General features: G+C 41.0%; 1 protein-coding gene across 2 annotated transcripts in view; it reads right to left on the reverse strand.

Annotated features, from left to right (window-relative positions):
- Positions 1 to 14,828, reverse strand: part of hdac5 (histone deacetylase 5) — a 62,075-nt gene extending 47,247 nt beyond the window's left edge. For both annotated transcript variants that reach the window (XM_005945971.3, XM_005945970.3), the window contains exons 1-2: positions 14,555 to 14,828; positions 1,972 to 2,133 (exon numbers count right to left, since the gene is read on the reverse strand). In XM_005945971.3, coding sequence (XP_005946033.1) covers positions 1,972 to 1,993 — 22 coding nt within the window. In that variant the 5' untranslated portion in view covers positions 1,994 to 2,133; positions 14,555 to 14,828. The remainder of the gene's footprint in view (positions 1 to 1,971; positions 2,134 to 14,554) is intronic.
- Positions 14,829 to 17,024: the final 2,196 nt, after the last annotated feature.

The raw sequence follows: 17,024 nt of genomic DNA on the forward strand, positions 1-17,024 counted from the left end.
TATTGTGGATGGATTATCTCAGTTGTTCTCCTGACTGAAGTTTGGTCCGTTTACAGCATCCTGCCATGCGATTGCATTTGTCTCTAACCATGAGGAACCTTCACGTTAACTTTTATAAGTGGAAAAGTGTTAGTGTTCGTCCTCCAGCTTCACTGTTTATGTTATGCTAACATAGCTGTGTCGCTAGCGATCACGTAGCACATCATTATATACCAGCTAGCCCAACTTCAGTAACCCTACAAACGTCACTGCTGTTTAGTTTCCTGTCTTCATTTATGTTGGAAGTGATAGCAGAGCTGTACGTTTGAATTTTTTCAGAAATCTCTCAGTCAGAACATGCTATATCATGCTTAGGTAACTAGCGAAACTAGCGAGCTAACTTCCGCTAGCTTCCTGCTAACTTCTAACTCCGTTAAATGTAATAATTTTGTTTTCATGGATGCCTGGAAGTTAAACTTTATAGTTACACCTGGTAAAGCAGCAATGCTGATCGTTTTATTAAAGATGAAAGAATTTAGACAGTTTTTAACTCTCAGTGATGCTGCAGTGTTGTTTGACCTGAAGATACGGAGTTTAGGACCCAGATTACTCCCAGATTTAAGAGCATCTTAGTCCGACAAATACGACAATAACGACGGCCGCTTGCATGTTCTGCAAAAAAATGTGCTTTGTCGTGTATCTGACGGACAAACACCAAACCAGTTCCACATCACTGAAGTTGCACCATTTTTACAAACCAATTCTGGTTCATCTGTTTCACTCAACAATCGGCCATGTGCGTATGAAAACAAAGGCACTGCGCATGCGCGTTTTACTCATATTCTATCGCGATATTTCATTTTCCTATCGTTGCCTAACATTATACCGGTATTACCGTGAACGGTATAATATGGCCCAGCCCTAATTGAAATGGGTATATATTTGTTTTTTGTTAAGTTGCCTAATAATTATGCACAGTAATAGTCACCTGCACACACAGATATCCCCCTAAAATAGCTAAAACTAAAAACAAACTAAAAACTACTTCCAAAAACATTCAGCTTTGATATTAATGAGTTTTTTGGGTTCATTGAGAACATGGTTGTTGTTCAATAATAAAATTATTCCTCAAAAATACAACTTGCCTAATAATTCTGCACTCCTTGTACTAAACGAGGATGGGAGCACCCCTCCTAGGTCTTTTTTTTTGCTGGTGTAAACACAGTATTGTTTTGTATGTTCAACACAGACAGTTTATTGTTGTGCAGATGGATGAAACACAGTGTAACAGACTGTAACCGGATCTAGCTTGCTCCTTATGCTAATGCAACAGCCAGTATACAAATCAGTAAATATAACTGTTCAAGATGTACCTACAAACATGCTGCCCAGTATGGCACAAGCTCTCAAACCAACACAGCTCTATAAAATAAGCTCAAGTCTTGCAAGGCTGTCAGTTTTGACCTGGACAAATCTAAATTTTGACCTGACTTGAGAAAACACTGTAGATAAAGCACAGAGCGGGCTTCAGAGACACTTTGTCTGCCACAGGAGGAAGTCACACACACTTAGCACTGTCAGGCAGCTGGAGTAAAGCTACCTACAGTATGATGACATGACTGCTTTTGATACTGACAGCTTAGATGAGCCAAACATCTGCTAGAAAGTGCCACTGAAGCATCGAGCCTTTTAGTCGTACTCACAGTGTTTACACAGCACTCAGCACCTTATTGAGCCAGCGCTCAGTATAATTGACCTGAGCTCAAAGCGCAACAACAAAATCACACTGCACAGTAACCCAACCACAAGAACAAGGCCAAAGTTTGCATTGCTCATATGGATTTACCTGGGAGCTTAGAACTTCGACACATTAAACACAGACACTGCATGAACAAATGAACATTCACCAGTCCAAACTGGGCAGTTTTACGCTTCTGGGATTCAGGACCACTGTTAACTAATTACATATCATGCTGTTTGAAGAAGACTTACCCGAAGGGTGTGATGAATTCATGATGGCTGAACCTGGACTTCTTTCCCCTGCCCTTACACTGTGTGTGTGTAAGTGTGTGTGTGTGGGTTAAAGCGGGTCCTCTGAGTCGGCCATGTGTAGAAGGACACACGGATGATTCAGACCTTCTTCTCGACGTCTTTCTGCAAAAGACAAAATTGCGTTTTTCAGCATTCACACTCAAAACAACCAAACAGCTACAGCCCAGTCACAGCGTAGCAGACAAACTCGGACTGCAGGTTGATTTGATCCTGCTCGACAGTTAACTGCAAAGATTAGCATGCTTAATGTCTCTCTTGGCTTCTGTTCTTCTGTCTGCCAGAGGTCAAGTCAGAGCCACAGTATAGTTGGAGTTCTTTATTTCACTACTTTTCACAGATGCATCCAAAAGCCTGAGAATGCCTGTGAAGATGTTTTTATTGGCACGTGTCAATAAAATATTTCATTCAAAACAATGATGCCAGCTTAAACATTTTAGTGTTGAGTTAAATCTCTGAAATTTCCCTATTTGACAGCTTTTTATAGCACTTGCTCACGTCCAATAATGCAGGTTACTGCAGCTACTGGTGATGTCTGTAAAGCTTCAATAGGTCCCATTAATGTTCAGTAGGGTTTAGGCAGTGCTGGGCAGTCGTTCACAAAACGAATCAAAACTGACATTCAGAACATTTTATCCATGTTGGTTATTTGTTTTTTATTTTATTATTACTTCCGTTATGTACTGTCCCCTTTAAAACACACTAGAGAAAAAGTATCATGAGGAAAACTCAAACACTGAGCCGACAGCACAACCCGAGCAGCTTGTGTGTGTGTGTCTTTGTGCAAAATAATAAGTATTTATTCAGTAAAATGATGGTAAAATGTTCAATTAATCGTGATTTTGATTTGAGCTTCAGAGTAAAGTCCATGACAGGCATAAGTCTGAGGTCTTTTCTGGTGTTCTTCAAAGCTTTGAGGTGTGTTTGGGCTCATTATCCTGCTGTGAATCCTTCTCCACAAAGATGAAGTATGAAATGCTACTTCTCCTTGATCAGGATGCACTGCAGGAATCCAAATCAAGAGACTTTAATATTTCCTCCATCATATTTCCTTACTGATTTAATCTGCCGTGTCATTTCTTTCATGTCTTTTTTACCTATATTCTACTCTTGCTGCAACAAATTCTGTCAATCATCAGAAAACAGGATTCCATCATCTGCTGTAAAGTTCAGGTTTATCTTAGTCACCAAGATAACCTTAGTTACTGATCCAGTCCTGTCATGTTTTGATGGTGAGAAAGTCTGACCTCTCTTAGTACCGATACCTCGCATCCCCAAAATTGCCAAAGCCATATAATACAGCTGTGCCTGAAGTTTAATATGGCTACAGGTTGATGTACTTTATGTCCTAATCTGCCCTCATCTGAAAACAGCTTCAATGACAAAGAGTAAAGGGAGGTAACACAGGTCTGAACTGCTAACCAACAAATACCTCCAGATCCTTGGGTGACTTGAAAGGCGCTCATAAATAAAATTTATTATTATTATTAGATGTTTTTGATAGGGTTTGACATTCCTGGGCCCAACTGTACATGTTGTATTATCTGTGGATTAACTGAAATATTAAAATGAAATCTCAATCTTTACACCAATAAAAGCCATTCATCAATAGTACAAATGACTACAGAAGTAGTTCAAATAAAATCTTTATGCACACAAGCTGCTGGTACACTTTTCCACAAGCTTTCATTTTATGTTTTACTGAAAGCTGCCATTCCTTGTCCTCTCTGTCTCTTTCTAGCAGCAATGCCTTCAGGATGCAGCATTCACTTACTACTGTTTACAAGCTTTGGCTACTTATATAGACTATGTCTTATTCTTACAAACGCTAGCAATACATGTAGTAATAAAATCTTCAGTTTTTGTGACAGATGCTCCCGTCACCTCTATGCACTTTTGCCAAATATAAGGCCTGGGGGCCACAATTGGCCCGGCAAAGACTCCAATCTGGACCGCTGGAAGGCTTTGGACAATATGAACCAGTGCATAGCTGAACTGTCACAAGTTTTATAGGTTTTCCTGCTGATAAAGAGTCCACGCATTCATACTACACCAAAGTCACAGAAAAATAATCAAATGACACAAGACTTTTTCCACTATCTACTACAGAAATTTCTGCTTTTATTATAGTGGGTCCACATTTTTTTTAAATGTAAAAAAAAATAAATCTGTGAATTAACAAAACTTTATACATTTTCTGTCTTTTCACACATTTATCATGTCAAGAAACTGAGACGTGCAGTTGAAATCACACTTTGTTTGTCTTATATTAAAACATTGCAGGGATTAAATGTTCAGTTACGTTTCTCTACACTGACAGAAAAAGCTGTTTCATTATGATATACGACAATAACATCACAAAGAATCATGAAGTACAGTCTGATATGATGACATTCACACTGGCTATATGTCAGACTGTTCTGATCTAGAATAATGAGCACATTTGTTTTGTTTTATTATTTTAAACACAGAGAAAACCCGAGGCTCGCTGATGCTGCTTGATCCTCTGGCTCCACCTACTGGTTTTGTACTGAAAAAGGGTTTATGGAAAACATACTGACAACCTAAATAGTTCCCAATAAAGTGTGTAATAGGTGTGTGTGTGTGTGTGTGTCTAAGTGTTGCAGCTGAGTCCTTGGCTACTTAGCTGTAATGTGATTTAAAGTCCCCTCACCTCCTCCATTCTTTTTATGTCACTCAAACCACACACACTCATTTGTTCTTGGACACATCACACACACACCGACATAGAGCAGCGTGGCGGCAGTTGTGTGAGGACTGCTGGCTCTCAGCCCAAACACTGATAGCAGTCGATTAATGCTTTTAACTGATGGAGGGGGACATCTCAGCGTGGGTGGATTCTTCATCGCTGTCATAATGTCGCATACATCCAACATTTACTCGCCTGTAGATGCAGCTGAATCGGCTCAAAATAAACCTTTTTAACACATGTAGTCAACTAACCTGTATGTACAATATAATGGCTTTGACTGGTTGAAAGTACACTGGACTGCTTACAGACGCAGGTAAAAACAAGCCTACAGGTGCGTGCCTACGTATGCCCACAAATTCAATTTAATTCATTTATATAGCACCAAGTCACAGCAACAGTCGCCTCAAGGCGCTTTATAGTGTAAAGACCCAACAACAAGCAAGAAGGAAAAACTCCCTTTTAACAAGAAGAAAACTCGAGCATAACCAGGCTGCATCTGAGCTCATGTGATGTCAGATGGGGTCAGGCCTGGTTAGTACTTGGAACTGGAGACTGGCTGGGAATACACATTAAACTGGAATAACTGGTGGCCCAGCAGAGCATTAGTTTTCAGTGTCAGCTCACAACAAGAAGGTTTTTAAAAGCTCTTTTTATTTGGACGCAGGAGACAGACACCTTCTCTACTTTTAAGATTAGACTTGAAACCACGCATTTAATCACTAGTTACTATTCATGTCTGCCTCTCTTCCACAGCATGTCTTCATCCTGTCTTCCTACCCTCACCCCCAACCTGTGGCAGCAGATGACCTCCGCTCCCTGAGCCTGGTTCTACTGGAGGATTCTTCCTGTTAAAAGGGAGTTTTTCTTCCCCACAGTCACCACAGTGTTTGATCACAGGGGGTCATTTGATTGTTGGGGTTTTCTCTGTTTTCTTGTATTATTGTTGTTGTGATTTGGCGCCATATAAATAAAACTGAATTAACTGAACTGGTAAATGGTAAATAGTAAATGGACTGGTTCTTATACAGCGCTTTGAGGCTGTTTGCCAGCACTTTTCACACTCTCCCTGTGTCTGCATGGGTTCTTTCCAGGTTCCTCCCACAGCCCAAAGACATGCCTGTTAGATTAAAAGCTGATGCTAAACTGGTCATAGTTTCTGCCTCTCTGTGTTAGTCCTGATAGGCTGATGAACTATCCAGGGTGTACCCCAGTTCTCAGACTATGACAGCTCGCGCAGTCTCCGCCCTCTGTGAACCTTTACCACACAGCAATCCATACTTTAGTTGTGTAATCCATTAGAAATACATTAAAATCCTCAAACAGCACACCCAAAGTAAAGAGGTCCAGATTAATAACAAAGAAAGGAGAGGCCAAGCAGACACCACCTACTGCTGCCTGCATTGCACACCTGTCAGTCAAAGCAGCCACACCACTAACTACTGATGACTTATAAAAATATACCAGATTTGTGTGAAAAGGGAAATTAAGCACAGAAGCCAAAACCACCCTAAAAATATGTTTTTAATGCTGTAAAGTTGGCTACTTTATGATGGAAGTCTACGGGGACTGACTCGCTTTTGGAGCCAGCCTCAAGTGGCCATTAAAGGAGCAGCTCTGGAAGCTGAAAAATGAAAAACCACTGAAGAAAAGAGCAGAGCTGAGCACAAAACTGAGACATAAATCATGAGGAAATAAATCATTCAGCTGTCATTTTCCTCTACCACCTTAACAATCCCACCGACTGAATAGCTTCAGCACATTTAAGAAATACGACCTGTATGTTTGTGATTTTTAGTTCAGACTTTTTAAGCAGTTATTAAGTGTTAAAAAGGAACTGAACATATTGACCTAGCACTACAACACAGTGGAGATCAGCTAGAGGAACAGATGTTTCCCAGAGAAGCTGCTGAAGAACAACCATATGAGCTCCAAATAAAGTCACTGTTGCTCTTACTGACAACAATACGACACAAATGTAACCGACATTACTGATAGCAAACACTAGTTTGTCGCATTCACTGATTTTGAAACAAAATGAGTGCATTTACGATAATGCAGCTGTGGCCGGATCATTTCCCGGCAGATATGTAAACATGTTAAAAGAGGAAAAACAGAGGTGTAATTAACAGCATTAATGAGCCAGGTCCTGGGTTTGCTGGTGCACATGGGACCTCGCTGAGGCAGAAATGAACAGAGCTATTGTTGAAATTAGCAGGAGCAGCTGCGCTTTTCCAGCTCTGAAACACGTTGTCCTGTTGGACACGTTAAAAACACTCACAGCTCACAACAACCGCTACGCAACACCAAACTACTGCTGTGCTGCAACACAGGTGCACTTCTTTAATCACAACTGAAAGCACAACAATGCAAATGATAATAATGAGCTGCCTATTTACACAGAGGTAGGCTGGTGTTACTTACTAATAACGACCGTGCACACTGCAAAAAAAAAAAAGTGTCAGGCAGTGGAGAGAAAACAGGCCAGGAATGAAAAAAGAAAAGCGACGGCTCGCACTCTGCGGGGCCCCGGTTCTCACCTATTATGTTAACTTTGTTCTGTGTCGTTTTTTGTTTTCCTTTTAGTTTACTTTCAGAAAACTGTAACTCTGTATAATTAGCTCTTGCATTAAGTCCAAACAATTAGTGCCACAAGTGTGAAAATAATTAGTCAGAGGGTCAAAATGATTTAATACGATTAGTCACAGACTGGAACAACAGTGGATTTATTCAACTTAAACTGGTGGGGAATGAACGTGGACTTTTATGGAGGAACGGGATGTCCTGACAGGCAAAACAAGAATTATTGCAAAGCTTGTGTAACACACAACAGTTCAATAATATCAGAAATCAAACACAACAAGTGAAACATTTCAGCCTATAATTAGCTTGGGACTGACTGTGTTACTGGCTGCTGTCCGACTGGAGGAAAGCTGCCTTTGCAGCTCTCCTCCAACTTCGCTAATTCCTGAAAGAAGTCACAGGATGTCAGTGTCAGGGCCTATATAATGGGATGAAACGCTGTGGGTGTCAGCATGTCTGCGTGCCTCAGTGAGTGTGTATGTGTGTGTGTCTGCACTCAGGCTAAATAGCTAACTAGCCATGACAGACTAACCTGCTGGCCAACTACTCCATTAGCCTAATAACATGCACACACACACACACACACACGCATGGGGAGGTCGGGAGAAAGAAAGAGGAAATACGTGAAAACAGAAGAGCAGAAGCTGCTGCTTCAGTGTCCAAATGTTGCCAGAAAACCAAGAAACATAAATTACTCTGTTTCTCACTCTGCCACCTCCTCCTCCTCTTCACACTATCATTTCCTAAAATACCTGGCCCCTCCCAACCTGGAGAGGAGCAGGAAGTGCTGCCTGGCAACCACGGAGCTGGGTGCCGTGGTAACGGTTCACCTGAACGCCTCCTCCCTAAACAAACAGCAAGCCTGAGCAAGGGAGACAGGGGGAGCAGGATGTGGAGCTAATGTCAGAGGCGATCTCCTGCAGGATTTCTTTGGAGTCCCTTTGTCCTGCTTGCTCTCACCTGTTCTCTGTCACACACAGCAAGCTGCTGGACCATGACAGCATTTAACACCGGCCCCACTGCCCGCCCCCCCGCCTTGAGTCCAGCACATTCAAGGAGAAAGGAGACAGCAACTCCAACGCGCCAACACACACATGGTGTAGCTGTCTTTACCAAAGTGACCTTTCTGTATCAGCACATATTTAAAATAACTGTTAAAGCTTCAGCGACTAGCTTTTAATCCTCAGGGAGTTAATAATGCGCAAACATCCTGACTGTTACAAAACTGATGCTTTACAGCTTTTCTATCTCTTAACATAATAACTAGTCCTAACCTGAACACGACAGGGACAAACACCATAATCACACATTTATACAACCATTAGTCATTCCTCCTTCAAGTGTTATCAAGATAATTCTCTATATTCCTCTGCTTCACTCAGTGTTACACTGTCCAGCAGAACAAAAACAACAAACCCTGAGGGCTATTTTGTGACCTATTTGAATGATATTGAATCATACTTGTTATTAATCTCTGGCTCTCTTCCACAGCATGTCTTCTATCCTGTCTTCCTTCTCTCTCCCCAACCAGTTGCGGCAGATGGCCCCGCCCCTCCCTGAGCCTGGTTCTGCCGGGCCTTTTTCAAAGGCAGTTTTTCTTTCCCACTGTCACCAAAGTGCTTGCTCATAGGGGGTCATATGATTGTTGGGTTTTTCTCTGTATGTATTATTGTAGGATCTACCTTACAATATAAAGCGCCTTGAGGTGACTGTTGTCGTGATTTGCCGCTGTATAAATAAAACTGAATTGAATTTGTTACAGTGTTGACATACTGCTGGGTTCACTGCAGGGCCCTTACAGAGAGACGTAATCATCACAACAACCTGTCACTAAAGAAGGCTCTGAAGTGGTTGAAAGCTCTAGAAATAGAAAGCAAGAAGCATCAAAGTTGGAAGGCAATGAGACAGAGTAACATAACAGAGCAAGAATCCAATTATTATGATCACTGGAGGTCAAAATGAATGGCAGATGATTATCGCTCTTACATAACTAAAAGGCTGGCCTTTACCTCCAAGATCTGACCTCTTGACTTTGGAGGAAGGACGGAAGAAATAAAGAAATATCTGCTAACATGATGGTAGAATTCACAAAGTGTAACAAATTCTAACCAAACATGAAGGCAGATAATCAATATCATTTAAGCCAAATCACTATTCTGTTTTGTTCTGATCTGAGTAACTGAGCCAGAGCTACTGAGACTTTAATACCATTACATTACAGACTTACATCACCGAATGAAGAAAAGCTCTGCTAATATTTACTAAACACATTTTAATATATATTCAGTGACTTACACATAGACTCATCTCAGTCTGAGACAATTGCCTTACTAGTTTGAAAGTTCAGTCCCCGCTAACTAGCCAGCACCGCCCCATCCAGTGTCACATTTCCCTGCTTGCAGGATCATCAAGTCACAGTTTTCAGACTGTCATCCAGCAGTCTGCAATGAAAATGTGCTGTGAGGTGGAGGGTCGCTCTAACCAGAACCTGCGGCAGGGGAGGAACTAGTTCATGTGATGCTATGCTGAGTTTATCAGAGCTGTCAAACAAAGCGCAGTTCAAGGCTGTTCCCACACAGCAACTGATTCACACATTGTTTTGAAGCTGACTGCCTGTCACCTGCGGACATTAAAGCCTCCGGTTGCCTTGGTAACTCTCTAATGTTTTTACTACCAGGTCACATGTCAATCAGCTATACTCTCAGTGGTAGTCGCTTCAGTTGCTCTGCTGGAAGTTGAGGAAAGTTTATGTTGCATCCTGCTCACTTCATGTCACCAGCAGTCACCTGAAGTCGATAAACATAATTCACTTTCTACAGTCTCTGGTCATGACATCACTGACATTCACTTCCAGTATGGATGCAGCCCAGTCAAAGTCCAGACCTAAATCACACTGAGATGCTTTGGCACGAACAGGCTCTTCTTCCTCAAAAACCCTCCAATGTGACTGAATTAAATATATGTGCAAAGATGCAGGCCCAAATCCCTCCATGGTGATGTGAAAGACTCATTACCAGTTATCGCAAATACTGCCAAGGATAGCACGACCACTTATTAGGTTTAAGGTTTTTAAAATATTGTGATGATAAAGAAAATTCTTGCTTGTTCCTTGTATTACCCTTGGGGTTGTTACAAACTCTTCGTGAACATCTACAAATCAGATATAATGGGTAATTATGCATATTACCTACAGTAGCAGTCAAGAGTTTCAATACACTCTTAGAGCAGAGCAGTTAAATACAGGCAGTATGTATAATTACCTGTATGGCATCCAGTTACCTTGGATTCTCAGGAGAATGCAAATCCATAATGACAGGCTTTAAGCTAAGTGTTTATTGTCAAACCAATCATTGTCCTATACTACTACTAGGCTGTTTTAGGTAACAACAGAAAAACAAGACTGGCAGAAGTTAAATAACCTCACCTTACACATAGCACCTGTTCAGTCTTACCTAGGACAGGCCGATATGACCTCATGAATACACACACAGACCCTGTGTTTGCGTAGTTTCTCTCTGGATACTCTGGCTTCCTCCCACAGTCCAAAGACATGCAGTTAGTGGGGATAGGTTAACTGATGATTCTAAATTACCTATAGATGTGCTGGGTCTTCAGTACCCTTCAGTACCCTTAGATTCTTTAGACTTGGACCTTAGACTGCTGTTAAAAGTCTAAAATTCAAAGCCACCATAAGCAGTAATAATGAATCCATCAGTATTGCAACATCACTGTGTGCAGTTTACCCCAAGCTATAAAAGACTTGACCTCACCAATAACTAGTAACTAACAAAATAGTACTAACCAAAGACAGGTAGCATGGTAACAATTTAAAAAAAAACATCTTATGGTAGCATGAGTGTCTTCTTCTTCAGAGTTCTCACAACTGCCTCCACTTTGCTAGAGTGACTTCCCTTGACTGGTATGTCTTGGTCCTGACTGGATGTGATCAATGACCATTAACAGAACCAATAAAGCTTTTTTCATTCTTTAGGGAAGTGATTTTTCTGTCCACACTCAAACACACTGTGGCAACTGTCCATCGTCTAAGGCCCGTTAACCCAAATGATGGGTTAACAGGGAGAATTTTCACAAAACTCCCTGGAAGTAAACCATGTCTATAGATGAAAACATCCACTTCAAAGACTTTCATACATGTGCCGTGTTATCTGTGGGACATGAACTTATTCCTTCACTCACTGCTCTTAACACACTAGCCTCTCTGTGAATGTTGTTCTTCCTTTACCAATGGCTTTTAAAATAGAAAGGCAGTCATTGGTTGATCTCTCTCACACACATTGAATACATGTAAAAAAAAAATGAAGCCCTATATCAACCTGTTATCATTTTTTTTTATTTCTTCCAGGAAACACCAATTAAGAGGAAGCTATGATCATGTAGCAGTTTTTATGAAGTAAATGAATAAGGGGCACATTGTGGGGTCCAGTTATGAATACAGCAATTATATGAATTTGAATCATTAAACTAAGGAAGAATAAAAGTACTGATAAGAGTTAATACAGATAAGCATTACCAGTACTGCTACTATTCAGTCCTTGTGACGTGCATCCCTACCCGTGAAATGTGTTCTACCTCAGCCTGTGCTTTGAGTTGCTGGATGATCTATGGCCAAACAACTCAGCCTCTAGGTGTTTTCACAACAGCTGATGCTGACGCACAAATTTGTGCTCCCTCTTGGGAGTAGGACCAATACTCAGCAGAACCATGCAGGATCAGTGCAATGAACTTTAATCCCTTTTCAAGTGGTTTTGGCAAAGCTTTTGGATTTTTATCACCATAACAGACCTGCATGATTTGCGGATGAGTCCCTAGTCATACTGGTCACAAGCATTAGTGATGAGTGCTACTGTCCAATACAACATCAATTTCTTCAGATTATTCTTTGTTTGAAATAGATTAAGGTTTAATATTGCCAGAGGGCAAAATAAAAGTAGACAAAGACACTGTCATCTAGTCCAACTGCAAATCACTAACTTTCCAGCAGAGATGCAAGGAGGCGGGATTACAAATCTAATAATAAAGACAGACTGTGGTCGTCTTATTTTGCAAAAAGGAAACTAAAACCTTGATGTTCAGAGAATTCCATACACGATGACTGATTGTCATTTTGGCTTTCACATTAATATAAAAGTACTAGTTTTTGTTTTAGCTCCATAGAAACCATAGAATCTAAACACTGCGTATGTACCAAAGCCAGTGGGGGCACCTGTCTAACTTTACATACCGAAAACAAAGGACACCCACAAGCAAAACAAAAAAAACATGGCGAGTAGCCCTGCCTCATTGATAAGAAACAGTCAGGCATGAAAGTACTTTGTGTCGAAAGTGGATGACCAGGACATGCTAACTGACACGAGGCAGTATGCAAACAATCCCACTGTGTTTTTTGGACAAAGGAATGAAATGCTTCTAATTTAGCAAAGCACCTGAAAGATCAGCATTCAGATCTGTTCAAACAATTCAAGGTGAATGAGTTTCAGTTCATATTACCAACATCCAAAGTATTATGTTATCCTCAAAAATACATTACCATTTTGTTTGAGAAAGATGTGAAACCATCTATGTCTTCTCAACAGAATATATCATTAACATTTTAAATAAATGGTCTGCCAGCATCATGTAAGTGATTTAAAATCACTTTTTAATGAAAGAGTTTAAGTAGATGGGATACTGGCTTTGTTTTGTTTTCAGATTAGGTATCAAGAATCATGTAATTCTGCTGGTATTGGCAAAGACTGCAAACGTTCAGGTATTGTGGCATGCCTATAATGCAGTGCTATGACCAACTGTGGGGAAGAAGAACTCTGACAGCAGGGGACCTCCAACAGAACCAGGCTCACAGTGGGGGCAGCATATCTGCTACAGCCAGCTCAGGGGTGAGAAGAAAATGTGGCTGCAGGTTAGCTTGTTGGGTGTGTATTTGTGGCGCTCTGTTTGAGACTGGTGACGATGTAACAAGATGTCCCATCACATTACAGAAAAACATAAATATGATGCTTTTTACTGACAGAACTATGATATTTTATCAGCATTAGGGTGATTTTATTATGTTATGCTATAAAGTGTTGTAATTTATTCAAACATAAATGTAACATATTCACAAATAAGTTTTGTAATATTGCTGCAACCAGACCCTGGTCTGCGATTTTTACATTAGCACTACTGGGACTAAAAGGTAAAGCAGACATTAAAGATCAGCACTGAATATTACTTCTGTAATGTAACCATATTTTGTTTGTATGGATCCAGTGTAGTATTATAAATCTTGAGTATGTGATACTTCCATAACATCAATGATTACATGGGCTGCCAAACATTACAAAGCTGCCTCTTGATCCAAAAAAGGGAAGAGAGAAGGACTGAACACTCCAGATTCGACTTATGAGGCGCTTCACTTGCAACTTTGCAACTTGAAAGTTATCAGGTTAATTGAAATCTCTCTTGTTTTTATGCTCCGCCTAAAGAGTAATTCAGTGAGCTCCATAATAAGGAGTCATTAATCATGAGATGACACAACTCCTGAACTGCAGCAAGATGGCAAAAATGCACATACAAATTAGACATTTTTAGTCAGTATACAACTCGACAATGATGCTTTAATGGCACTGCAGATGCAATAAGATTCAGGGGAAAAACTGGACAGCCTCAACATAAGTTAGTGTCTGAATACATGTGAAGACTTCATACCAGCAGTGGTAGTGGTACCCATAACAGCTACTAGTAGCAGCTGTTGTGTTCTTCATTGGTAGCCCCTGGCAAGTAAAACCACCATATTTGTAGTTAATTGGTGCCCACTGCTAGCTCTTAGTTTATTAACTTGTGGTTGTCAGCTGTTTGTTCTGTACTAGTTAGCTGGAAGCTATCATGTCACTCCTGGCACGCCGCTAGTGCCTGTATGAAGCTGTGATAACTGTTACCTGTTTGGTAGCTAGTTAGCTGTTGTATCTGTCAGGTGTGAGCTTGTGTATTTTAGCTAGCCTTAGCACTAACTACACAGTTTCCAAGTTAGCCTATGCGTTAACTGTACGGCAGAAGTGAGGACAACGTTATAGCAAAAGCACAAAATGTTACATCTTAGCTCTGCAGCAAAATAAGATCAAATAAATGTCTACGCATAATGTTCTTGGACGGTCACGCACACACGCACGCGCCTCAATCTCTCGCTCACGCTCTCCCTCTCTCCCGCTTTCTCCCTCTGATAAAACCCCACGGTACCGTGGATGTCGGCGGCTCCTCTTGGAATGTGTATTAGAGCAGAGGTCGCTTCCTCCCGGCTTTGGTTTCTGCCGAGGCACGGTGTGTCCCTCCGTGGAGCTCCTTTGCGCTTCTAATTCACACGAAAACGCGTAGTTTAACAAGCGGGACGCGTCTCACCTCCTACCGCTTCACCTCCTCCATATTTACCGTCTGCCTCTCTCCCTCTCTCTCGCTCTTTCTCCCACCACCAACAACAACATTATTGACGTCCTCCTCTTGCCACGTGACCAGTCTGCTGAGGCTAAAAATAGACTCAATAGAAACCAATGGAGGCAGACAGACAAGGCAGAAGTAGACAGACAGACGTAAAGTTTGGCTTGTTTGCCTGCTTCACCTTACTTTGTCAGATATTCTTCGTTAGTGCAGGCAACCGGTCAGCGTCTTACTTTCGAGCAACAGATAACACAGGAAAGACTTTCTAAGAGTATTCCCTTTAGTTGCGCAATTCATGAGCAATAAATAAGCTGACTGCCAGGTTTATGAACTTGTGAAGAGTGCTAAGATTCTTATCATCTATGAATATTTTTTGCTTTATTCATGAGCAAACTCTCTACTATCACACTGCAGGGCCTTTTTTGTTATTTTTTTAGAGCTCTAGTATGGCGATTACACTAAGCTAATCATTTGATTTCACAGAAGTCGCTTTAAAATCCAGACATGTTTGAAGAAGTTCTATAAAAGGTTAATACAAACTCTTAGTGATTTGATAGTATTTTCACATCCAGGAGACCAGGATTCAAGTAGAAACTTGGAATACAGTGTCTGCTTGTACTGAAGCGCATCCCTGTCATAAGATGTGTCCGATCTATTGCAGGGCTAACTGAGAGGCAGACAACCACAAGTCTTACAGTCACAGGGAGAACATAGAAACGCCACACAGAAAGGTTTTGGGCTGAATTCAAAACAGGACCTCCTTGCTGTGAGGTAAGGCCACTGCACCACTTTGTCATCCAGTGCTCTTTGATAAGTTTTTTTTTTTCAGCTTCTTGGGTTTGTTTTTTTTGTTTGTTTGTTTGTTTGTTTGTTTTTTACCACATCATACAACCCTAATTATACATTTAATTGTACTCAATGCACTGTGTTTGCGACAGCATATATAATTTACAACATCAATATGTTGTAAATTATAGATTCACAGTTTATAGCTTTTTTACACTGACTGCTCACTGTTAGTTACACCATGCTAATACCAGGTTAGACCCTTTTTGCCTTCAGAACTACCTTAAGTCTTTGTGGCATGCATTAAACATGGTTCAGGAAACATTCCTGTGAGGTTTGGGTCAATATTGATATGATAGCATCAAACAGTTGCTGCAGATCCGTGAGCTACACATCCAAGATGTGCCACCATTCATTTCTCAGCTTGTCATTTAATTTGTTTTTAAGTGACTGGTGAATTACAGATTTTATAAACACAGCAAAACTCAGAAACAAAGTGCATTTCCAACAGAGCTGCTAACAATAAAAAGTGTTTTGGTAAAAATTACTATGAATGGCATAATCTTTGTCTTGTCCTATTGTGTGCAGCAGTGTGTGTGTGAGTGTAAATGTTAGGCAAAGTGCTTGAATGGGAAAATAAGACTTTGTAGTAAGAAAATGCTTTGAGTGCTCAAATTAAGAAAAAGCCTTTATATATGTATATACACTAGGACATACATCCAGAGCATACATCCATTAAGGGTCCTCAGGCTACGCCCATGCTATCAAACCCTACATCGGAATCTGAGCGAGAGACATATAGCTGAAGCCATAATGGCTCAGATGTGGCCCTGGTTTGGGCCAGGTGATAAAGAACCAGGATACACTAATGAGAAGTGGGCTACTGGAACAATTAAAGCATAAGAGGACAAGGGATGGGAATAGACAACCTTTGGAATGCTACTACACATGTAATCCCAACAAAAGTGGTTACTTGAAGAGGATGTGGGATCTTAGCATTCTTTAAAACCCAACATCTAGACTAACATTGAAATACTAAGTGTTGCTCAGTGTTCCAGTCGGAAGAAGCAATAGCTGTCGTGACTAAAGATTGATGAGGTTCAACACAAATGCAAGGAGGAGCCAGGATGATGATATATCGCCCTCTCCCATATATACATATATATGTATATATATAGCTCGGGTCCTCTACCAGAGGCCTGGGAGCTTGAGGGTCCTGCGCAGTATCTTAGCTGTTCCCAGGACTGCGCTCTTCTGGACAGAGATCTCCGATGTTATTCCGGGATCTGCTGGAGCCACTCGCCTAGCTTGGGAGTCACCGCACCTAGTGCTCCGATTACCACGGGGACCACCGTTACCTTCACCCTCCACATCCTCTCGAGCTCTTCTCTGAGCCCTTGGTATTTCTCCAGCTTCTCGTGTTCCTTCTTCCTGATATTGCTGTCATTCGGAACCGCTACATCGATCACTACGGCCGTCTTCTTCTTGT

The sequence above is a fragment of the Haplochromis burtoni genome, unplaced genomic scaffold, assembly GCF_018398535.1.
Source record: "Haplochromis burtoni strain Fernald_Lab_line unplaced genomic scaffold, NCSU_Asbu1 Contig_453, whole genome shotgun sequence".
NCBI classification, from domain to species: Eukaryota; Metazoa; Chordata; class Actinopteri; order Cichliformes; family Cichlidae; genus Haplochromis; species Haplochromis burtoni.